Here is a 25,689-nt window from a genome sequence, read left to right on the forward strand (position 1 = left end):
GGTGAGGACCCCTGTTTCTATCTCTGTAAATTGAGACAAAACCTCTAGCTCAAAATAAGATGATAATGCGTGGCACATTTAAATAACTGCAAACATACACCTATTTTTTTTACACATGTATGCCACATCTGTAAAAGAACAATTGTAAATGGTATTCTATTGCATACATCACAAAGAGAAAACAAAAATCTGTTCAAACCTTCATGAGAGAAGGAGACACACATGACTGGACACCACCCACCACCCCCCACCCCAGCTGAGGTAGATGGGGATTCACTCTCTGGCCAAGCGGTGGTCTGTGTCTGTGCCTGTTTGAGGTCTCTGGTTGTGCTCTGTGTTTCTCTTAGACACATTCAAATTCAGAGGAACTTAAAATTGAGGAAGCTTTCCCTTAAAATTCTTATGTAACACAATTTCAGCCTAACTTTTTAGTTATCTTTCTGAGAATTTCCCAACAGAATTTTCAAAATCTCAAGTATTTATTTTTTTTTTTGGCTGCATTGGGTCATCGTTGCTGTGCACGGGCTTTCTCTAGTTGTGGTAAACAATGGCTACTACTCGTTGTGGTGAGTGGGCTTCTCATTGCAGTAGCTTCTCTTGCTGCAGAGCACGGGCTCTAGGCACAAGGACTTCAGTAGTTGCGGCACGTGGGCTCAGTAGTTGTGGCGCACGGGCTTAGTTGCTCTGCCGCATGTGGGATCTTCCCGAACCAGGGCTTGAACCCGCGTCCCCTGCATTGGCAGGCAGATTCTTAACCACTGTGCCACCAGGGAAGCCCCTCAAAATCTCTCTTAAATCGCACCTTTTCTATGAGGCTATTTCTGGCCCCAACACCTTCTCTTGGTACCTGTGTTTTGATTCTTGGTCACAACTTTTCTTTATAATCATTTCTGTACATCTCATTCCTTCTATTGTTTTATGCATTCCTTGATAAAACTCTTCTTACACTTTACACTTTAATCCCTTGAGTTTAACTTTAAAGTTTGCTTTTTTGCTGTACACTCTCCCTAGATGATCTCATCAACTCTGGTTTCATATTACCATATATATAGTATATGTGTGTGTCTATATATAGTATACATACCATATATTTTATATGTCATATTGTGTGAAATACCAGTATGACATCCAAGTGGGGTTTACATAAACTTAAGCTCAGATCTCTCTCCTGATATTAACCTAGTATCTTCGATTTCCTACTAGACATCTCCACTTGGATGTCACACTGGTATTTCACACTCAACGTGTTCAGTATGTTCCTCCTCTTTCTACCCCTCAAATCTGTTTCTCCCCACTGTGATTTTGACATCAAAAAATGGCACCACTGTGTACTTACTTTTCTGACTCAGAAACTAGGGTATCATCCTCAATTTATCCTTCTTCTTCACCACCTACATACAAGCAATCACCAGTCCAGCACTTCCACCTTTTAAATATCTTTGGAGTCTAAGCACATCTGTCCATTTCCAGACCACTCCCATAGCATCAGCCACCATGATCTTTTTCTAGGATTTACTGTAGCAACTTCTACTTCCTGTCTGGCATCCCTCCAACCTAGTCTCATACTGAAGCCCAAGCAATTTTGCAAATCTAACCATGTCACTCCCCAATAGAATCTTCATTGGTTCTTTTTCCCTTGGTATAGATTCAAATTCCTTGAATTAAAAAAACAAAGCCCTAATATCTGACTCTACTTACTCACCTCTCCAGTTTTATCTCTTGCTATGTCCCTGTTCTCATCATATACTCCAGCCACATTGAGCATGCAATTTCCTGAAGGTAACCATTCATATTTATTCTCTTTCTGTCATCTCTTTCTGAGTCTCCTTTGTCCTACTCCTCTTGTCCATCTGTCTGTTTTCCCTCCACCCTCCTCTCCAGGAGTTTGTAGATGTCTTCCCTCTGCATAGAACACACTTTCCATCTTCCTCTCTGTTTTCCACATTCATCAAATTTACTTCGATTTATCCTTTTGGACTCAGCTGAGATGTCACTTCTACCAGGATGCTTTTGCTCGCTCCAGTGCTAAATTAGGTTCCCCTTCTATTTATCTTCACGGCATTTTACTTTTACATTTATAGTAATGACTATCATGTTTTATTCCTAATTATTTGTTTTCTTCCTCAGTGTAAGATAATTTCTTTGAGTACACAGACTTTGTCATATTCAATATTATATCCTAAGCACCCAATCTGACACACTGGAAGTACTGAATAAAAGAATGAACTCCCTGTAGTACTTAGCAAAGTGGCTGGCCTGCAGTAGACATTCTAATCCCTTGAATTTTAGATGATTTTACTAGTGAATACTGTAACAGGAACCAAACATGCACAAAAGGAAGAGACGGTATAGAAAGGAAAGGGACAGAGCTTACAGTCTCCTCAAACTTTCAAAGTAGACTCAAATTTAATTTTGGAAACAAAATCGTCTGCACATTCTATCCTCTTAAAGCCTCATCCTACAGGCTAATTCTGTAGACATTTGCTTAAACTTCTCCAAGGACTCAAAGTGACCTTGTCAAGAATCCCAGAATAAATAATGTTCACTGGGCCAGAATCCTAGAATGAAAGTGTGAATATGTTGCTTCATACTTGTTTTTTGTTCTTCTAGAGCTATTTACCAAGTAATTTCTTCAAGGTTCTCAAAAGAAAAAAAACAAAACCCTTACATCTTCAAATGATAATAATTTACTCCCTTCACCTTGACAGAATCAGGTTTAAATCTAGGTTTTAAAATGTGTACATGCTTTCATAACTATATCTCCTAAATATTCTATGTTTAATATTAATAAAATGATCAAGGACTTAGACCCATATGTAGCCTAACTTTATACTTAGAGTAAAATATCAAAAGGCCTTGCTGTGTCATGAATTAGGTGTTACTCCATATAAATCAGGACTGTTTTGTACATAGTGATAAATGCAGTGGGATAGGTCATTCACTCTTACTGTCATTCAGATGGCCAATGATGTTGCTGTCCTTGTTTCTCCAAATTAGTTTTATTATGGAGTTCTGCCATAATAGCTGGACAAATGGGATGAATTTAGATCTCACAGACCAAAACAAATTTAGAAGCTAAAGCTCTTTTCCTTTTCCAGACTATTGCATTTGTAATTTACACAGGTTCAAAATAGTGAAAATAAGTCTTACTTAAAAATGAGAAAAGTAGAAAAAGCCTTTGCTTCTGAGAAATACAAGGGTTATTTATAACTCAGCCTCCAGAGAACTAAAGAACAAACAGCAGATAAATAGAACCCAGAAAGTTTACAAACTTAAAATGTAACAAGTGAACAAATTATACTAGTTGTACCTTTAACCCTCTGCTGGTGTATTATTATAGGTGACACTGACTGTCCAAAAGCAGCAGGCTGAGAGATCACCAATCCTGATGCTTGAATATGCTAGGTTACCATGGAACACTAGCATTACCCAAAGCTACTTACAAACCTCTATGTGGTGACTAATAATTGTAGTTGGGTTATACACACATTGGAAATGTGGCTGGCAAGGCATACGGACATTAATATGAGCCACATGATCACAGAAAAGAAAACACATGCCCTCCATTTATCTTGGTCATTTTTGGAGGCTTTCTTTAAACTGGGATAATTGTGCCATGTTTTCTGAGTCACATACAGGAGTATAATATAACTCATCCAAGCATATCTAACATACTTCATCTTAAAAAAAAAAACTACGCCATTAAGATAATCTACATTGATAGAATGATATGTTAGCAAATTTTTACATGGCCTCAAAGTCACCACACAATATCAAGCTCTTCAGTGTTAAGTTTTCTATAGGTTAGAAACTATGACCAGGATAAATTACTCTAAGAAGAGTTCAAAATATAGCACAAAGGAGAATGTTATTAACGCTGAAAAATATCATATTGAATATGGTGGCAGGTATCTCAAGAGGCTGTTTAATAATTTTTAAAAAGCCCAAAACACATTTTTATAATTAAGGCAGAGAGTGTTTTTCAGCATACTCTAGTTTAAATAGATAATATCGGTGTCTATTTTAGAGTTTCAATTTAAAAAAAAGGTGTAAGAGATAATAACATAGTGCTAATTCAAAAGAATTAGACAACAACTCATTTCATATCTCAAAGACCCAAGAAAGCTATTTAAATTCTTCTTGGCGAATAAAGTGCTGTTGTCCCTTTACCCGTGCCTGAAGCAGAGTTTTTCCCATGCTCATTATGTGATCAAGTGATCACATTCTTAGCTATAATCAGACTTGTCAAAACATTAAAGAAGAAAGCAGAAGACTCTGGGCTTATACTTGTAACTTGGAAAATATATTAGTGTAATACATTGGTATAGCCAAACTCTACCATTTGTTAGGATGACTACGAAGTAATTTGGCTAAGAGTTTGGAAAAACATGAGTCATTTGCTGTCCCAGTTTTTTTTTTTTTCCTTGAGTGTTATCAAATGATAGTAATATATATACATATTACAATCTGATGCAAATAAATAAAACAAGAAGGGAGGTGGGGTGAGGTGGGGAGACAAAAGATAGACTGTTTGAAGGCCAAAATATCAGGTTACTTACTTATATTGTAGAAGACAAGGGAACATGGTGGTTGGTGTAACTACAGCAACCATTCCTGAAGACTGGGGAACTTGTCAGGTCAAAGCCAAGAAATTCCAGATGGTTGTACATGTCTCAATCCTGAGGGGTACACGACATCAGGTCGGATTTTATCATAAATATATCACTCACTTCATAATGGCTAGAGTTGTAACTGGAGTGAATCTTGGAAACTCCCTTAGGCTACAGAATTAACAAAGTGGTAAATTAGTAGATAGATTTTAGCACCTAACAAGAATAAGCACAATATCTAGGCCACTTACAGAATTTGGAAGATACCATAAAGTGACAACTTATCATTGCAAACACTTGGATATCATGGCCAGTGCTTCCAGTACAAATATCTTCATATTACTCATGACAAGTTAGCTCAAGAGTTTTAAATAGAAAGGAGTTGGAAAACAAGCGTAAATACTGGAAATTATATTCTGCAATAAGGAAAGAAAAGGAGTTTGAGGATATGGATAGACTGATATGGATAGGCAAAGAATGCCATTAATTATGGAGGAAACTTGGTAAACAATCAAAAGCCCACACTTATTTAAATCAAGCATGAAGGCAGTTTTCAGAAGACCATGTTTAGGATAATTTATCCATCTTTAAAATTTCTGCAGAAAAATTTTAATTCCAGATTATTTTTGCCCTGCTACTTAATGCTGTTTCTTAGCCTTCCTGACTGTGTCAATGAGTTTATCTGGAATCATTCTGTTTAAAAATTACAATAAGCAAAACATTACTTATAAGGTATGATGGTTGAAACATTATTTTTTATCACTACCTTATAATATTCGCTGTCTTTGTCCATTCGGGCTGATATAACAAAAGACCACAGACTGAGTAGCTTATAGACAACAGAAATTTATTTCTCACAATTCTGGAGGCTGGAATCCAAGATCAAGGCACCAGTATGTTCGCATTCTGGTGAAGGTCCTCTTCCCGGTTCATAGCTGGTGCCTTCTTGCTGTGTCCTCACATAGTGGAAGGCACTAGGGAGCTCTGTGAGGTCTCTTTTTTAAGGGAATTAATCCCATTCATGAGGGCTCCACTCTCATGACCTGATCACCTCCCAGAGACACCTACTCCTAAGACCATCAAATTAACATTACGATTTCACCATGTGAATTTTGGATGGACACAAACATTCAGACTATAAATCTCTTATTCCCCTTTATTAGTGGGGCTTATCAATCAAATGCTGAATAAACTTCTTTTGAAATGAAACACTGGACTAAGTATATACAGAATTAAGAGTTTAGTTTTAGCTTTTTCATTTATTGGGGGTGTTTATGAACAAAATCATAACAACCGGAACCTATTATTAATAAAGTATCAGGTAGCCTACAATTTCCATGAAAACTTTGAGAGTAAATTAGATAAATCCAGTTAACAACTGTGCTAATTTGTAAAGTCCTTGTAAAAAAGAAAAAGGCATAGTTAAAACTCATATTCTGGTTGCACTAAATTACTTATATTAAAAATTATTGTATTTCAGATTAATCAGAATTGTGACAGGGTGAAGAAGAACAGATAGCAAATGGTATAACAGGTTATGTTGAGAAGAGAGGGGAAAGAGAAAAAAGGTTGGTGTGGACACAGATGAGGAGGGCGGTGAGAAAGAAGCTGGAAAGAGATGTAGATGAACTACATGACATCATGAGAAAAAACGGGAAGAAGGAAAAAAAATAGGAAAGAAAATAAGGCCACTTACCCCCTAGACTGGGATATTCAGCTTCCAAGCTACACATCCACTTTTATTGCTCTAAGAGCCAAATGCCCTAGGTCTCCCCATCCCTACTTCTGAACGGGGAATGTTAGAAACTCCCCCATCATTTGCAAAAGCTGTGTGGGCCATAGTCTCTTAAGCTTTTATATCCACCAAACCAGAACAAAAACGTGGGCCCAAGGCTTTGAGATACTAGGGACTTTATTCCCATTCCCTCTTAGTTAAATTCTCCTACTTCCCTATCAAGGGATTTCACAACACCCTCCCAGGGGAGACAGCTGATTCTGACCCCAATCTCCATCAGCTGAGGTAAAATGACAATACTGCATGACTCTTCCCTCTTTAGGCATAGGCTTACCTAAGGCCCAGTAGTGCCCCACACATACACCCTTACCTTCATTTTTACCTTTGGTTCTTCCTGTGCATTTAAAAATCTTGCTTCTTTGCATATGTTCCAGTGGGTCAGATGATCAGGTTCATATAGCTCTTTTAAGAGATTCTAGAACAAACAACTCAACACCTATATGGGCAGCAGCTGTTTTTTATTTTAAAAACATCTTTATTGGAGTATAATTGCTTTACAATGTTGTGTTAGTTTCTGCTATATAACAGAGTGAGTCAGCTATACATATATCTCCATATCCCCTCCTTCTTGCATCTCCCTCCCACCCTCCCTATCCCACCCCTCTAGGTGGTCACAAAGCACCAAGCTGATCTCCCTGTGCTATGCGGCTGCTTCCCACTAGCTATCTATTTTACATTTGGTAGTGTATATATGTCCATGCCACTCTCTCACTTCGTCCCAGCTTACCCTTCCCCCTCCTTGTGTTTTGAGGGATTTGTCCTGCCTGTGCCTGACAAAACTTCAAGTTAGAAGTAGTTGGTCTGATCTAAGACATATTTTGAGATTGTAGAGCAGCAGTAAGGACAAAAAGAAAAAGGCTAACATTTCTTTTTCTCAGATTGAGCATCTGTATATTTTCTGGGATCTCCCTTTACTTTTCCCCATTTTTATATGGAATTATGGGTACTTTATACTCTTTATCAATTCCTCCCCTCTGCCTGTTAGGCTAGTTTATGGAAGCACCTCCCTCAAGTTTTGTGCCAAACCAGAGAAAAGCAGCAAAATTCAGTTTTACCAGCTGTTATCCTTGTTGGTATCTCTAGTGAGAAGTTAAAAAAAAAAAAAAAAATCACATCGGGAACCGTTAGGAGGGCTATTAACGAAACATGAGGTTTTGTTGAATGTTTAATGGGTCCATCTTAGTACTCCTTAATAGCAAGAGGCAGAATGGCAGAGTTGCTAAAATGCTAAAAATGAACTTCCTTCACCAGGTGGCTCACACCCCAGGGAACCCTTGGGCTTGAGCATGTTGATAAAGTCTTACAAGCATATCAAGATTTCAATTATTTATCATTTCTCTGACTCTACTGCAATAGAAAAATCAAGAAAATATGGCAGGCTTAAAAATCTTTTTCATTTTGCTTCTCTCGATACTATAAGTCAGGAGAATTCGATATTTCTTGCTGATCTTGAAGGGATCCTTCATAAACTTAGCACTTTTAAACCTTGCTACTTCATTTGTTTGCACTTTTCCCCCACAAAGTAGGTTAGTATTTTGGATTAAAGGCTGGTCAATGAAGTAACATTTCATTTGAATATGTAGCATTTTTCATTCTCTGTGCCATGTGGAAGTGAAATTATTGGGGAATGTGATAAATACTCATAAAATTCTAAACTTATGGATGAAGGAAAATTCTAATAGCCATCTCAAATGTGATGGTGGACTTTAACTTGGCATGGGGGATAAAAAATAGCTAAAGCTCAATAAAATGAGTTTATAATCATATGTGTTCTTTTACGTTTCCAGTTATGAAGGTATTTGTAACAACAAACCTTATGTTAGAACAAACCATATTTGTAAAATCTGAGATTATGACTCACATAGTGGTGGTATAACCTGAAGTGGTAGTATAACAGACAACCCATTTTTGCCTATGTGATTGAACAATCTCTATGACTTAATCCTTAATCTAATCTTGGTCTGATTCCTAAGAAATGCTGGTGTCTAATATGGTGATTGGCCATTACTTGGATGGCTTGTGTAATTCACTCTGTACTCTGGAGCAAGTCACAACTTTCTTCCCTCAGGTCTTACTTTTTTCTTCTATAAATAGGGGATAGGCTCTGACATACATACCTTTAAGATTTGTTTTAAGGGTAAAATAAGATATATATGAAAACTGCCTGAAGAGAAAAGAGAGGTCATCCTTAACAAACCATAGGCTACTTTTTTCTCTGCTTTGGTGGACTACATAGTAATGATGGAGGTTTCTGATCTCACATGTACCCAAATCTCTGGGTCAGGAAGCATGACATGTATACACAATGGCAATGATAACTTAAGCCTGATATGATTCAATAGTTCAGTTTTCTGTATTTGAAAGATGTGTTTGTGTACAGAATTTTCACCAGAAAGTTTTTATAGCAAACTTTTTATGTCAGAAGTTTATTTTATTGGTAAAATATTAAATAATATACAGAATTAAAAACTGCACTTACACTTCTGAGAAGAAATAAATCTTGGACAAATTATATGCTTGTTCCTGAGATTCCCTAAATTTATTCCAGTAGCTGTGCACTCAGACAGTACAAACCTTTATAATATAATCCTTTTCACAAAGTATTACAAAGTTTCTGCAGCTTCTTTAGTTGTACATACATACAGACACACACTCACACATGCATATACAACACTCATACACGTATACACAATACCCACATACATGCATAGAACATGTATGTGTGTGCATTAAAAACAAAGAAAATACAAGTCCCACATTTTAGTCTGCAGTGACAAAACTGTTAGCGGAGGTCTCCAAACTGGTATATAGCAGAGTGACTTGTCACACAGCTGCAAAGACTGTTTCAGTATTTCCATAGTAAACCTCATTTTCTGAGGTATGGTATTTGAGCCTTAAAAAAACTACATTACACTGAGCAAACCTGACATACAAGGTCTGGAATTTTAATTTTACATATATATTTATATATATATATATATATATATCTTTTTTAAACAATAGTTTTTATTTTCCCAAATTATTAGTTTGAAAAAAAATGAGGTTTACTGGTTTGACCTATTTTTTTTTTCGCTTCTAAAACTTAAAATATCCTAGAAACTGTCAAGCAATTAGTTTTTAAAGTAGTCTAATTACCTTTGGTATTGTTAAAGAAAAACAATCTAAAATGGCCAAGACATATACTGTACAAATGCAGTAACTGCCTTTAAAAGAAATGCCAAAGAAATGTTATCTTTTAAACCAAACATGTATTTACATTACAGCAGTTTTACTACAGAGACACAGGTATAAAAGAAAGAAAATCAGAATACTACATATAAATATGTATGATATGAAAAATACCTCTTACTTAAGTTTGTATGAAAACAGGAGTGCTCCAAATATTTCTTAAAAATTTTCTCCAATAGGTGATAGGTAAGTGTTTAAAACTGAGCTAAGTGCTTTACTTTTAAAGTTCACTTCCAAAAGGAGAATAGAGAAATAAAAAAATACTAGGTTCTTAATTTAAAACACTGGGTAAGGTCTAAGAAAAAAATTCAGTCTCTAAGAATTTCAACTTTAGGACACATTTCTCAGGCAAAAGATTACTAATTGCAATGAAAATTTAGCCTAAATAGAGATACCATGAGATTACACCAGTAGTTTCCACATTCTCTAATCTTTTGACTGTGGAGTGTTTTTCTTTTTGCTTGTTGTGTCCTTTAACTAACATACCATAATTTTCAAGGGTTTCTTTTTCTCTTTAACTAAAGAAAGAAGGAGAAAAATAACCACAGTTTTTAAGACTTCAAGAAAAGTATTGCACTTGTACAGAAAGAAAAGAAAACATCTTTTAAACTAAATAGCAGAAGCAATCATTCTGGGATTGCAAATAACACATGGTCTAAAAGGTCAACTATTAAGAGCAAATGTGGAGCCTGGAGAGCCCACTCCAAACCTGGAATATTATTATAGTAATGTTAAAGCATTTTCTCCCAACTGGGAGATAGTTAAGACTTTTTGCTTCAGATTTTTAACATCTTTCTAAATTCTTGCAAAAAAATTGTTTAATCTCTCATAATACACATTTTAGGAAGAAAAGCAAATCAGAACACAAAATCCAGCAAAAAAGGAAGGCAAACATATCATATTATGATTACATAATCTCTGAAGTCATATTTTAGATACCCAATATTTGAAAGTGAAAGTAACACAAGGATTATATACCTTACTAGTTTTAATCCAACTACCTTTTTAAAAAATTTATAAAACTACACTTGAGTATAAAAATGTCAGCAGATTATACAGCCAACAAAAATCATACACAAAAAATTAAGACTTAAGAGACCTATGAATTGGAAATAAGAGTTGACCTAATCCTCAAACTAGTAGGGGAAGAGAGAGGCAGAGATGTCCAGAGACAATGATGGAGGGAATGTGGACAGAGAAAAGAGGTGGGGAGTGTAGACAAAATTTAAGAGATCACAAAGAACTTCACTACACAGAAGGGGAAGTGATTTATGTTAAAATCTGAGCGTGCTTGACAGTCAAAATGTTTTATCACAGTTTCAGAAATTGAACTACTTTAAAAAAAAAGAAAACAAGCACAGAAGAATAAAACAACAAAAAACAAAACCCAGAGTCCTTCCCTTGTTACAGTGTATTCATTAAAAAAAAAAAAAATCCATTTCCAGTAAATTAAGTAGAATCCTGATAAGTGCATAGTTGGGGATTCAGTGACCTCCACCCGTTCAAGAAGCTTTTCTTACTGTGTGTCACTTGAGGTAATTTGAAGGGCCCGATTAACTGCAAACTGGCTTATCTGTACCTATATGAAGTTTTATGCTGTACTTTATGTGGCTTAGCAGAGGGCCTCTAAATTTTATATTTTATTCACAATAAAAAGGACATCTTAGAAAACTAGTCATTCATGTACCACTCTCTGTATGGGATAAAGGTTAATTCACAACAAATTTATACAGAAAATATACAAATGCAATGTTACGGGAGAAAAACCCCATAAACAGAATTAGGAACTTATTCCTAAGAGTGTGAGTGAAAAATATCCACAAACTTACAGTACAGCAAGAGAAAACTAAAAGGCTAAAAATACAATGTTACATAAAAACCTTATGGAAATTCCAAAATTTTAGGTTTCTGCAATAAATGTAAAAATATTCAAGATGTCATTATTTGGCCTAGCAATACACTATGATAAAAAGAAACACTAGCATATCACAGCTTCTTGGTCATATGACATTTGCTTTGAATAACAAGCAGCTCATTTTTAAAAAAGCTGTCATATTTTAACATATCCATTGCAAGTAATACACAACCATGGTAGGAAACCATTTGAGATTATGCTTTGGAGAACAGCAATGTGATATGACTGTTCAGTTTTGTTTTGTTCAAGGAGAATTAATTACCTGTTTCTCTACATCATTCCACAAAACATTAACAGGTTAGAAGACAGAAGTTCTAAGACTAGCAGAACACTAGTCTACAGGTGAAATTCCGAAACAATACTATAGTTTATTGACCAAAAATTCCACTAATAAAGCCTTGTATGATATTAGAACTTATTCTTCCTTAAAAACAAAACAAAAACACATACCACAATGCAATTCACAGCTACAATTTCCCTCTACCTCATATTTTACCTGCATAATCTTGTAATGGTATTCAGAAATACTATCAAACTAAAAAGATATTAACATCTGGTTTCAAAGTTTACTTTAAGCAGATAAGCTGAAAGTCTCTGTATTGGAAATTCCTCTAACAGTTCTGACCTAGGAACGCAAAGAAGAATTATATAGTAATCAATTTTAAGTGATTTTTAAAACTACATAATAAAAGTGTGGTAGAGCTACAACGGCTAACCAACACTCTCTCAATGCATTTTAAAAAGGCACCAATATAAATAAATTTTATAAGTATTTAATACATTAAATTCAGGATCTTAAGACCAGTTACTGTATATTTTAATTATTTTGCAGAAACTGGAGGTTTAAAAACATTTCTAAGATAACTTTCATATATACAGACTTTAATTTCACCCTCCCATTCTTCTTTACTTTTGCATTTGGGGAATTTTCTGTTTTAGAATAATTTTCACACAGATAGTACTTACTAAAATATATATAAAATATAATTAAAGATGACCACAAATGTAACTTACCCCTTTTTGTAAAACGAACAGTTCAAAGTTAAAAAATAATGTATCCAGTACCTCCTATAATCTAAGTTCTGTCTTGAAACCAGGAACATATAGTTTTTTATTTGTATTTTTGCAGCCTTTTCTGTTCTTTTTCCACCATAAGGAATCACTTTAAAGATAACATTTGGGAAGTAAGTAAAACATCATTTTCATCTAAATGCCTTCACTGATGTAAATTTTGTCAAACATTTATAAAATATCATAAAACTTCATGGTTCTGTGAGGTCTACAACTGAGACACAAAAACCATAAATCAAAACAATACCAAGCTCACTAAAACATTCTTGTCTTTCTCCATTTGTCAACAAGTAAAAGTTGAAAATTTTTCTTTTCTGTATCTTCCTATTCAAAAGTAATTTGTGTTTCTTTCACTTTGGAGGTTATATCAAATCAACTTAAAGCCTTTTTTTTAAAATTTGATTTGTTTTGTTCTGTAAGTACACAGTAAAGCCTCAAGGTTTAAGTTGAATCGTTGCGACTAGTCCTAAAGACACACTAGTAACTTTAATATTTCTCAGTACAATCTGGTAAAGTAAACCTACTAAGTTGCTCAGGTATTAACTATAATTTTAACTCTCTATAGGCTCTTGCAACAAATCTGATCACTCTGCTTTTTTTTCATGAATTTTCTTTAAAAGAATGTGTGTGTATGTGTACTATGATGCATGTATATAGCTGCTTGTATGTATGTAGGAGAGACAATCCCTACTTTTAGCCAAATCTGAATCCTAGTCTCTCGTTCTCCCATTTTGTCCCTCCAGAAAATTCTCAATGGCATGTTTCAACAACTCAAAATCTCTTCCAATTTGCTTACTGGTCACTTTCACTATTTTAACAAGCCAGATTAGAATGGCTTTTTAAAAGTGATTGACCACTATCAGAGAGAGGCAACACATTTCTCTAACAGGAGCTGGAGATAAAATTCTGGGCAAAATTAGGGCAAAGCAATGTGACGAATTTTTGCTAAACTGGAAAATACAGAAGCTAACCTATTTTCATGCCCCTCAAATAATCTGTAATGTGAAATCTCACCTAAATAAACTGGGCATATAACTTATGTAAAACTTGATTTATTTGGTGTCTGACTCTCATATCTATTTTTAGATGCTACCACCTTGCATATTTCCTTTCATGAAGAAGCATGCAAATATAGCCATCCAGGGTTTCCCAGAAGCACTGTGTCCACAAAAATTCTGTCTAACCTACACATTCGAATTGATCTTGTCCTCATTTGTCCCTGCCACACCCTGAGCCATCTTTACCTCTTTTTGTTCCTTATATAAAGCTAAGAAAGTACAAGTACACACGTGTAGCAAATACACTCTCAAAAGTATTAAGTCCCTTCAATAAAAATGATTCTCAAAAAGATGAAATCAGAAAAGGAGAGTATATTAGTACTGTCCTCATGGGGGTACTATACAACTCTGTAGGTCCACCTAAATTCAGTTTCATCCCAGGGCAGGTAGGAACATGATTGTTCATACACTGAAAATAAAAAATAGTAACCAGGAAAAAACTTCATAGATGATTCCAGCAGAAACTCACACATAGCCAAAGTTATGAACATACTGACTGCGATCCAAATATTTCCTTGAATTGTAGTAAAATACAAAATCACTAACTTTAGATTATTTACCTTCCTCTAAAAGGAAAAAAAAATAAATTCCAATTATTTATGAGTGTTTGGGGCAGGTGGGTGAGGAAATCTCAAAGACATGCTTCACCTTTGAATACACTGTATGTTCACAATGCAGTAATGTACCAAAGCATGCAGGAAAAGTGACAGTGGACGTTCTCTTTAAAACATTTTGCATTTCTGTTTTGGTGCCTTCTCTCAGAGTTAAAGGAACAATTTAGACATTTCTCCAGAAATAATTACCACAGAGGGCTAGTAAAAGAGAGTTGCGTTGTAACCATTTTTGCCTAGCTCTAGCCGTGTCAGTGCTTAGAAGCTGCTTACATAAGCAGATGGTAAACTAGAAAATGAGTGAAGAACAGTACTGGGGCCAGATCTGCCTATCTGTCCACAGTTCTCTAGTCTGGCTAATTCTCACATCATTCTTGCATCATTAAGAAACACAGTTTCAGCATCCCAAGTAATGATTTTTTTACAGCAGTTATCAGCTTAATGTAATTTTAGTATTCAGAAATGGTTATCAGATAATCCAGTCATGGTCAGGCCTGTCCTCCCTAAACACAAACAGTAAGTTCCCCCTCCAAGGGTGCCCCCCAAGATGAATTTAATCAGTTTCATTCAGTTCCTCCCCTCTAGTGCTGTTAGACGGCAAAGAAAAAGCAGAGGAGCACCCATATAAAAGAAATTAAAATCCGTACATGAAATATGGCAACGTATGTATGAATTAAAAAAGAAGAAAAATTTTGTAGTAAGGGATTGAGATTCATTTCTGACAAGAACTTATAAATAGTTGCATGTTTTTGAGACAGAAAATGTGGACTGGACACTTAAGCTTGGAGGTTCAGTCACATTCTGGACTCCAAGAAACGTAAAAATAAGTTTTGCTTTTCTGTCTTATCTATAGTTAATGTACCGGTTACAAAGACGTTCCCTTTTCCTTGTACCAAAAAGTGGTAAATATTATTATTGAAGAAATACTAGAATAAATAGCCCTAGTTCCATAATCTTATGGGGTTCAAGTTACCACATTCAGGTCAAATTAGCAATTGCTCTGAGGAGATTTTGAAAGAAATAGCCTATGGCAAGATTTTTATAGATCTTCCACTAGAAGAGTAAAAGACGAACAGACTATGGACAAAACACTGGGTGGTCACAGCTTGAGAAAAACCAGTGAAAAGAGAAATACCAGAAAAGGGATTTCTGAGTGGATTTTTTTCCCCCCTACTGTTAGCCTAATTATATTTTTCTGCTGACTGGTTAACACTGATTAAATGCTGATAAAGTGACAATCGTAAGCATACTTTTAGAAACAGATACATATACTATGCTGCCATCACATTGCAACTTTAAAAGAAAACTTTCCAAACAAATTTAAGAAAAGCAGAGGTCCCTTCTGGAAAGTAGTGACTGCCTCTTAGCCGCTCTTAGACCATGTTATTCTGAAAACTAGATAAAAATACTATTCATTAAAGGTGTTAAAAGTAAGGCTGCCAGGGTGTCTATAAAATGCCAGTCATCAAAACTATGGAAAAACAGTGCTTAAGTTTAGAAAAATAAGATCCTAGGATCTCAGATGTATTTGTAGCTGTCCTTAACTACCTGTAGTTTAAAAGTTTTGCTATATGGTACAGTGTACAACATACCGTATTATAAATTCCATAGGGGAAGTAAACATAGAACCCACAACAACAACTCATCCAAGGAGTTATCACTGAAAATAATGTGTTTGTGTTCCATGATCTCTAGAGGGAAAAAAAAAAAACAGTTTACATTTTGAAACAAATTCTTCTTTGAACAGTAAAATTACTTATCCCATTTTAAACTGTGAAAGTCCTACCCAGAAAACGCTAATCTTTCCTGCCTTCAATCATAATCCTGAACATCAGTAGCAAATTAGAATCCTTAGGTGAATCTTTACGAATCAAGTGATTATTTTTTTCTCAAAGCATGATATGCCTTAACATCTATGCATGGCAGAAATGAACTGCTCTTTAATTCCCATAAAATCAACAAGCCAAGTTGTCAAGAAACAATATCCCATCCCTTCTCTCTTCTGTTTCTTCCTTATTGTAATTAGGCAGAGAAAATGACACTGCGTCCACAAAATAAGAATTAATGACAGTAATAATATTAAAAAAAAAAAGTATGTCAACATCTGAAGAAGGTGGGATTGTAAGTGCAGTATTTCTTCATGTGCAGTTCATTACTTCATAGGGGTCCCCTTTGGAATGAAAAGGCCTAGTGGAATGTGTGCTCCCCTCGAACAATGTGTGATGAAAACTCATAACGGTCCTGGCTTCTGTAGCCACAGATGTTGCATTCCAGTGGGTCCCGGTAGCCATGGCAACCCATATGAATGGTGTACATGACATGGTCTAGGAAAAGGACTCGACAGTGCTCACACTTGAAGGACCTAATCTGTTCTCCTTCTCCATTAAAGACCTTGTAGATGTCCTTCAGCGAGCCCTTAGGAGCCTTTGTGGTATCCAAAGCCTTGACATCCTCCTTCATGTAAGCTGGGCTTTGTTTCCTCTTGGGATTTAAGGCTGGGTTTCCTTGGTAGGACTGGTGGTCATCATGGCTGCTTTCTGAGTCAGTAGAATCTAGGCAGCTATTGCTGGGAGAGGCCTCTCTTTCCTGGGGTCGACTCTTTGGTCTGATGAGAGAGATAGGGCCATCCATGTTGTTTTCATGACTATCGGAGGTTTCCCTGCTAATGGGTCTTTCTATCCTATTTGGATGATAGACCTGAGAATAAGCTGAGCTTATAACTGGGGCCACCTCAGCGATTGTGCTTGGTGGGTGCTGCATCAGAGGGTGAAGGGCCTCAGCTCCAAGGTAGGTGATTGCATTGTTGATGGCTTGGTCCATCATATGAGACTGCATCAGCTCAGCCTCCTTCTCATATGTTAAGTTCATATCAAAGTGAATGTCTGGGTAGCTGAATCGCATGAGCTTTTCCCCTGAAAGACAGAGGGGGAGAAAAGTAAAAAAGAAAAAAAAGAACACAACAAAATAAGTGGTTGGACTAAAAATATAAAAGTACAACGTTAACTCATCACTTCCTTTTTCCATAATATGGTATCTCTTATTCTTTAGATCAAGTATTTAAGCTCTTTAATTCTGCTGAGACTCACAAATACTCTTCACCTACAAAAAGGATTAGTAATAAAAATTTTACAAGCCATTTGCACTTGTTCTAATGCCACCATGAAAATGCATCTAGCCTGAAAGTTATAATTGTGTGTTATCTTATTTTCATTCTCTATTAAAATGTCCACTTGTCTAGAGCTCAGCCACTACAGGAGAAAGAAGAAATACCAGGTGAAAATAAGTCAGAGATTATACTTGTTTTTGCATACTTTAAACATCAATGACCAAGCCTCAAAGATCATAAAAGCGAGAGTGATCTGGTTATAACACTTGTTATCTCACAATTGTGTAGGCTTAATCTGGTTGATTTAGCTGCTATATTAGAGAAAGATTATAGATCCAATACATATCACTCTGGAAAATTTTTAAATGCCACAATTAAAATACTGTTAAAAGCTGATATTGTCTGATAAATTGAATGAAATTTAGGGCTATATAATAATAGGATATTTCCCAAAGCACTTACTCATAAACTTGGAAAATACTATGTTTCATTGTTTTGCTTCTTGAAATGGATAATTATTCATTTTTGCATCACCCCTTTCTTATTTAGACACATGTGCAATGGTGCTGGTATGTGTGTATACCCATTGTTAGTTTTCTATACATTTTCTTGACTGAAGGATATTTGTAGCTTTCCCTTTAACATTTACTTCAACTAATTTAATTTTACTTCAGTATTTTACTTCAACATAATATCTAATATTAACTATAAAAGAGGCTGGTGCATGAAATAGTAGTTTAAATTTTTCTCCTTCAAATATTGCCGGCTTTGGATAGAATATTTTATCTTTGAAAACTTCTGCCACTAAAACAATGTGTTCTCCTACTAATACTTAGTTACTTTGATAGGTAAATCTTACAGATAAATGCTTCTTTAAAATATATGTGAAGTTCTTATAAACGTTTAGTATGTTGTTGTAGGTGCCTAACATGTGATGCTGATTCATAGAACTGTATTCTGGAAAAATACTTTCATGTGGCTAGTATTATTACAGGTTTGAAGAAATGTCCCCCAAATGAGATGAAGGTAATGGTCAGAGTAATGAAAATGGAAGAAAAAATATGATGAGTAATTATCTTGTAGCATACAATTAAGATATTGCAACGTCAAGCGTTTAAAAGTTAAGCTAGACAAACCTATATTCTCAGAGTTTACAGTTTAGAGGGAGTGACAACAATTTAGGGATCATTTATAATACAGTGTGATATGTGGTATGGGGTCAAATAAGAGGAATACATAACTCAGAGTAAAAGAAAACTTCTTGAAGAAAGTGACATCAGAGAGAAGAATGTGATGACAAATATTAGCCAAGTAAAGGAAGCGTGGGGGTTGGAGCAGCTGGTAGGAAGGCTCAGAGGCTAGAGAGCATGACGCATTCTAGGGATTACTTACACTTTGCATATGGCTGAGAATGGAAATAGATGAGAAAGTTGGCATCAGATAATATATAAGGCTCATTCAACAATTAAGGAATTTGAATTTTATCCTGAGAGCAGTAAGAACTGAAAGGGTTAAACAGGGAAGTGACTTAACTAGATATTTATTTAGCAAGATGGTTTAAGAAGTTGTTGCTGTAGAGATGTGGAGATCATGGTGGCTTCAACTAGTAGAGTGGCAGTGGAAATGGAGAAAATTCGATCGAATGGAGAGAATTTTAGAAAATGTTGCTAGAACTTGGTGATTATCTAGACACAGAATGAGAAAAAGAGGTTAAGTATGGAGCCCAGGTTTCTGGACTGGGGAACTTCGTGGAGAGCAATGGGATAGAAAAGATGGTGAATTCAGATTGGGGAATACTATGAGTAATAAGTCATGTCTAATAAGGATTGAGATATAGTCTCAAACTCAGGAGAGAGATCTGGGCTTGAGATACAGATATGAGAGTCATCAGTTGATCGAAAGTAACTTCTGAAGCCATGGGAATAGATGATATCACCCAGGCATAGGTAAAGTGTGAAAAAGAGAAGGTCAAAAATAGAACCTGGAAGAACATCAAGATTTTTATGCCTGCCCATAAACTAGGGCAAGTGGGATTTGAGCCCCATGCTTCGAGAGCCCTGGGCCTTGCTCCTCATGGAATAAGGAATGTACAGGGACGAGGGAATGTGCTTACCTGGAGCTTACACCCTAGACCATACTCTGGGTACGCAGGACCCCAGAATTCCTTCTCCAAATGGCTGGGAGCTTGCACCAGGTGTCGCACAGTCCTCTTCATAGGGTCCATTCTCCTGAGTACCAACTGTGCTGCCGGTATGTACACTCTTAGGCCTGAAGAACGGTCAATACACTACTCTTGTGTGCTGTGTGGGGGGTGCGATGTGAAAAGAACTTGGATGTGCAGACTAAAGTCTACACATATGTGCATGAGGCTCCTTTTTGCTACTGGAAAGAATCAGGAGTGGGTTTAAAAGAGGGGCCTGGCTGCAGGTCAGGGAGTGGAGGTTCTGCTCAGGCCTCTAAGGTCTGATGTGGAACTCCAAGGAATCTGAGAATTCTATATTTATTTGAACTCAGTCTTCCAGATTAGGAGGTTAGAACACAATAGTTTTTAGGCCTGACTGATAATATTAATATATTTAGGCATATGAATTGAGGCCTCCATTAGTACTGTTGTCCCATTTGCATAACTGTTGGGGTAAATCCATAAAAAAGACTGAGAAGGAGCAGTCAGAGAAGCTGGAAGAAATGCAAGAGAGATCAGTGTCATAGAAACTGATAGAGTTAAACTATTAGAGTTAACTATTCAGCAGTGCAAATGCTCTCTAGGTTTAAGATGGTCTAAAAAGTTTGCTCTGGACTTGACACTCTGAAGCTAGTGGACACCTCAGTGAGAATAATTTCAGCAGAGCACAAGGAAGAAAAGCCAGGTTGTATAGACTGGGGAATGAGTAGAAAGAAAGAACTTATAGAAAGCAAGTATAGAGAACTCTTTCAACAACTACATCCTTGAAGAGAAGGAGAAAGTAGGTAGCTGGAAAGAGACCTGGGTTTGGGGTTAGATTTTTTTTTTTTAATCGTGAGAGTTTATCACATTGAATGCCAAAAGAAAAATGCCAATAGAAGGGAGAGGTTAAAAATATATGTGAGAAAGGGGGAAAATAATAGTGTAAGTTATCTGGGGGCTGGGATAGGAAAATTTCAGAGCACAAGAAGAGGAATTCATCAGAAAGAAGGATGCTTCTTTCATCAACGAAAGAAGAAAGTATTCATGTGAATGCACGTGATCCTACAGGATTAGTGATATTATACTGAAATCATTTCAACTGATTTTGTTTCCTATGAATCTATATGTAATATCACCAAGGAGTGAGATACCATGTTTTGGGAGAGTAAAGAAAGGTCGAAATGCCCAAAGTGGTGAGTAGGAGAGAAAGCTATTCAGGGATGAATTAAAGGAAGGCTGCTATATAGTAGGAATGGGACAACCGGTATTTGAGATCAGTTACTCATTGATTTACAGTGATGCCAATTCATAAGGCTGCGGGATTTTCTCTAAAATTACTAGCAGCTATGTAGATGTGGAAAAGAGGCTCAACTGGCTCCATTAGAGAGTGGGGTTTTACTAGGAGAAAGATAGAAGGACAACAAGACAACAGAGTCATAGAATCTAAACTGAATAAGAAAAGAGAGGAGGAAACATATACAGAAAGTTCAAGGATCACTGGCCTGGAGGGCTTGATAAAATCAAAGAACAATATTTAACTGAGGGACATGATAAAAAGAAATTTACAATAAGTGTGGAATGATGAAATTTCTCACTTCAAAAGACATCATAAAAACAGTTACTATGCAATTGTTTGTTATTCAGTTGACCCTTGAACAACATGGGTTTGAACTGCATAGGTCCACTTATAGGAGGACTTTTTCAACAGTAAATACTATAGTACTACATGATCCATGGTTGGTTGAATCCATGGATGCAGAATAGTGGATATGGAGGAACTGTGTATAAGGAGGGCCAACTGTAAATTATATGCAAATTTTCTACTGTATGAGGGTCACTGCCCCTAACCCCTATGTTGTTCAAAGGTCAACTGTGTATTACCACTAGGATAGAATCCAAATAAAGAAAAAATACCATCAAATTCTAATAAAAATCTAATGTCCTTATTTTAGAATCAAAATGTAATTTTAAAAAAAATCTACCCTTTTCTAAGGAATGTAATCAAATCAAATTGAGAGTAGCATCTCTAAGTCAAAGGAAACATGAAAATATTACAAAGAGCAGAACTAAGTAAATTCAGAAAATAGAATAGCAATAAATTTCATATTTTTCCAACTATACTAGTCTCTAGTTGAGACATAGACATTTAATGGACATCCATCAAATTAATTTTAAAAACAGATGAATGACATTTAAAAAAAAGTCATTTATAAACAGGAAGAAAGAGACACAGAGAAATAAAAGTAACTTAGGGCCCAAGGCAGATCTGAGTATACTCTCAGGGGCTAGTTTTGTTTGTTTGTTTTTTGTTTTTTTTGCGGTACGTGGGCCTGTCACTGTTGTGGCCTCTCCCGTTGCGGAGCACAGGCTCCGGACGCGCAGGCTCAGCGGCCATGGCTCACGGGCCCAGCCGCTCCGCGGCATGTGGGATCTTCCCGGACCGGGGCACGAACCCGTGTGCCCTGCATCGGCAGGCGGACTCTCAACCACTGCGCCACCAGGGAAGCCCTCAGGGGATAGTTTTAAACTGACCTAATATAAACTATGATCCCTGGGGCTACCCTTCAGCATTCCTTCAATGAACTTTGTCAGTTAATCTCTCTAGCTTGTCTTAAAGTGATATTTTGGTGATTTGTTAGTTCTTTAATTTTAGATTGAAAAGAAATCTTCTCTAAGTGTTTATTGGAGTAGGACAATTGTATCACCCTTTCCTCCCTGAAATAACCAAAGAAAAGATTTTCTCTCAGTCACTACTCAACCCTCACAAGGATGTTCTATAATGCGTTTTGACACTAGAATGTGAGAATCTGTTTATTTTTATCTCTTCTAATTTTTACTCTATGTAAGTCTATAAGAATATATATTACATATATAGTGATAATTCTTTATATTGAATCTGTTATTCATTCAGTTTTTTTTTTTTTTAAAAACTAGATGCTTCTGTATCCTCAGAGATACTTTACAACTTACACTCAGAGTTGGCATCACTCTGTATACTGTATCAAAGAATATCTGAGGGCTTGGAAATGAAAAAGGAAAGTCTAACACATCACATTTAATCTTTTCAGTTCAAAACTGTAGGCTACATGAAAACAAAGATCAAAATATGAACTATAGATCCAAATATGAAACATCTTGAATGTAGGCTGCTGCATTATGTATTTTAATGCAGAATTTTAAAAAAAGATTTCTTTTCATTCTAGATTAAATACTAAAAGCATTAATATTGTGTAAAGAAAACAGCTTAAAAACCTGGCGCTAATGCAAATTTGAAAAGATTACAAAACTGGCTAGTAGGTTACATCATTTCCCTTAAGCGTTGTTATTTGTTATTTCACTTTACATAATATTTCATTTTGAGAAAGCAATTGATTACTATCACTCTTTCCTTCATTTCTCTTTCTTAGGCCCATATGCCTAAGGGTGTGTAGTGTGTGTGTGTGTGTGTGTGTGTAAATGCGGTACACACGGAGTGGCATAATGGAGTAAAGACATGGGCATTTACTTCATGAACTGAAATACACCAATATATATTTCTAGCACATGGGAACATGCCTTTGCTCATTAAAATCAATTTTTACAGAAATAAAACCCTTTGTAATGCTTACCCACAAACTTTTGTGGAGTGGAGCTTTTACGTTTTCCCATATTCCCTGTGAGCTTCTCTATGACAGCAGGTCTCTCAAAAGGCACCAGAGAAATATTGTTGTCCATAATAGGCTCTTGTTCCTTACAATCTTCCATAGGAGGTACTATATAAAACCATACAAAACATGTAATCTGATAATTTCTTCAACATTTAAAAAGATACAAAGCTGGACTTGCCATCTCAATATGTGTTATACAAACATAAGCTAGTATGCTTGAATAAAAGTTAAGTAGAAAGAATAACCTCTAGTGTTAAAGTATACTTTTAACACTAGTGTGTGTATACTCACACACACACACACACAGAGGATTTGTTTTTATCCGAGTCTCTCTCAGATCAATGACATAAACTGTTGCCACTACTGGTGGCCAACATGTTCTTCCTGTGTCTCATCTTGGTCCTCTGAAAGTGTTTTTAACGTTGATTAAAATCAATACTACTTTAAGACTGCACTGTTCTCAAGGCTTCTGGAGTTTATTTTTCTAAAACAATTTAAGTAAGTCAATTTGTTTTGGAGGAAACCTTACACAGACACACAGAAGAGCAGTATAATAGTTAATCAGTTTTTTTTCACCCATGTATTTTCCTGTAACAGATTTTCTATTTGATGAGCTGAGTGAGCTGTGAGCCCTATTGGCAGTAGCTACATACCTGCACAAAGCAGTCTTCATGAAGGAGATCCAATTCTAAACATGTCCATGCACAGTAAACGGTGACACCTTTATGATTGTAATTTATTTTAAAAAGAGCTCTTCAGTAGGACAAAAGAATCCATTTCTAAACTGGCATGTATGTCCTACTAAACTACTGCTCTAATTCATTTGACATAAACTCTCCAGTGCTACTCCCTCTTTATCCCATTTGTCTAAGTTGCTGTGGGCTAATATATTAGTTCATAGATATTGACATTACATATTCGCACTTATGGTGTAGACACAGAACTTATAAAAGTTGTTTTTGAATAAAAATACTGTCAAAGGACATTTAAGTAAAGGTAGAGTAATATCAGAGACAGACCAGATCAGTTGATTAAAACCAATATTCACAGGAAGGACCATAACTTATTATTTCTTGATTACTGTTGCTTTCTCCAATTGTACTTGTGTAAGCACTGTTTGGAAATCTAAAGGTTTCATATCTTAGGATATCTTGTTCATCAGGCACTGTAAAATGATTTATTCTGCTCCTTTTGTTTGTAAAGGGATAGCCCCACTGTGTGAAACACAACGTATTATCCTTAATAAGGGCAGACACTAAGAGTGAGAAAGCAAGAGATGAAAGTTAAGAAAATCCAGTGCACAATTCAGGTGACCTGTTTAATAACCAATACAGGTTGCTGATTTTGAAGAAATGAAAAATGGCATCAGAAAATGTTTTTGTAATTCAAGCATGTTTAAAGACATCGATATTCAACCTAAGTTTTGGGTTAACCTAGTATAGCCAGGTGGGTGGGCCAGAAAAACTCAATCTTCAATCTCTATTTTAATGGCAAGGGATTCTGTAATTACTGGATGTTAATTTGGAAACAAATTCCAAGAGGAGACTTACAAACAAAGAAACACATAGGTCACTTTCTATATGGATATAATTCATGATATACAACTGCAAAAAGATGTCCCCAGATATTACACACACATCATGTCCTCTCTTAGCAACAACTAAAATAAGAAAAAAAAAAAAAACTTAAAAAGAAAAGCAAAGAAAGAATGACCACAGAATTCAAATAAGGGGGGCCAGGAGGATGGAATGGCAGTGGTGATGTGGAGGGAAGCCATGCAATTAGATACAGATTATTGTCAAAATTTTTAACTTTTGTTTTAGGTGTTGAATTCACAGGCACTTACTACATTATTAAAAAATAACTATATAACTGAAAAACTGGCCATGAATGGACCAAAGATGAAAATATGTCACAAACCAAGATCCGAAACGAAAGAAGGAAAGAAAAAAAAGTTTGTTGTTGTCAATCTTGCTAAAAAAACAGCAAAACTGGTTAACAGGGTTTGCCCCCAAATTGAATATACTAATTAGTTTTGAAATGAATAGTCTAATTAAAACTTGGCAGTTTTGCTCTAAGTCTCACCTTGAATTTTCATATTTGCACACATTTAACACTCAAAACGAAACCTGGGTGTGGGAACTGTCCCACACCACATCCACCTCAATTCAAGTGATTTGTCCCAAGTTCAATGAAGCTCATATGAACTGAAAACAATGACTTTGGCAGAGTTCTGATCTAACTTCTACTTCACAACCAACAGTCCTTTACATATCAAATATTAGTCTTGTTTCTACCATATCAGCAATAATAATAACAACAGACTCACCCTGTGTGCTAAGTACTGTTTTAAGGCTTTCCATCTGATAATTTATTTAAGCTTTCAACAACCCACTGAGATAGGTACAATTACCATCTCTATTATACAGATGGGGAAACAAAGACCCAAAGATGTAATTTTCTCAGTGTGCTTTTTTAAAAATT

General features: G+C 35.8%; 1 protein-coding gene across 3 annotated transcripts in view; it reads right to left on the reverse strand.

Moving 5' to 3' along the window:
• Nucleotides 1-12,458: 12,458 nt before the first annotated feature.
• Nucleotides 12,459-25,689, reverse strand: part of IKZF2 (IKAROS family zinc finger 2) — a 185,930-nt gene continuing 172,699 nt past the window's right edge. For 2 of the 3 annotated variants that reach the window (XM_055089890.1, XM_028481591.2), the window contains exons 8-9: nt 23,167-23,310; nt 12,459-17,200 (exon numbers count right to left, since the gene is read on the reverse strand). In XM_055089890.1, coding sequence (XP_054945865.1) covers nt 16,476-17,200; nt 23,167-23,310 — 869 coding nt within the window. In that variant the 3' untranslated portion in view covers nt 12,459-16,475. The remainder of the gene's footprint in view (nt 17,201-23,166; nt 23,311-25,689) is intronic. The other variant, XM_055089891.1, reaches the window with a different exon arrangement.

The sequence above is a fragment of the Physeter macrocephalus genome, chromosome 2, assembly GCF_002837175.3.
Source record: "Physeter macrocephalus isolate SW-GA chromosome 2, ASM283717v5, whole genome shotgun sequence".
Classification (NCBI taxonomy): Eukaryota; Metazoa; Chordata; class Mammalia; order Artiodactyla; family Physeteridae; genus Physeter; species Physeter macrocephalus.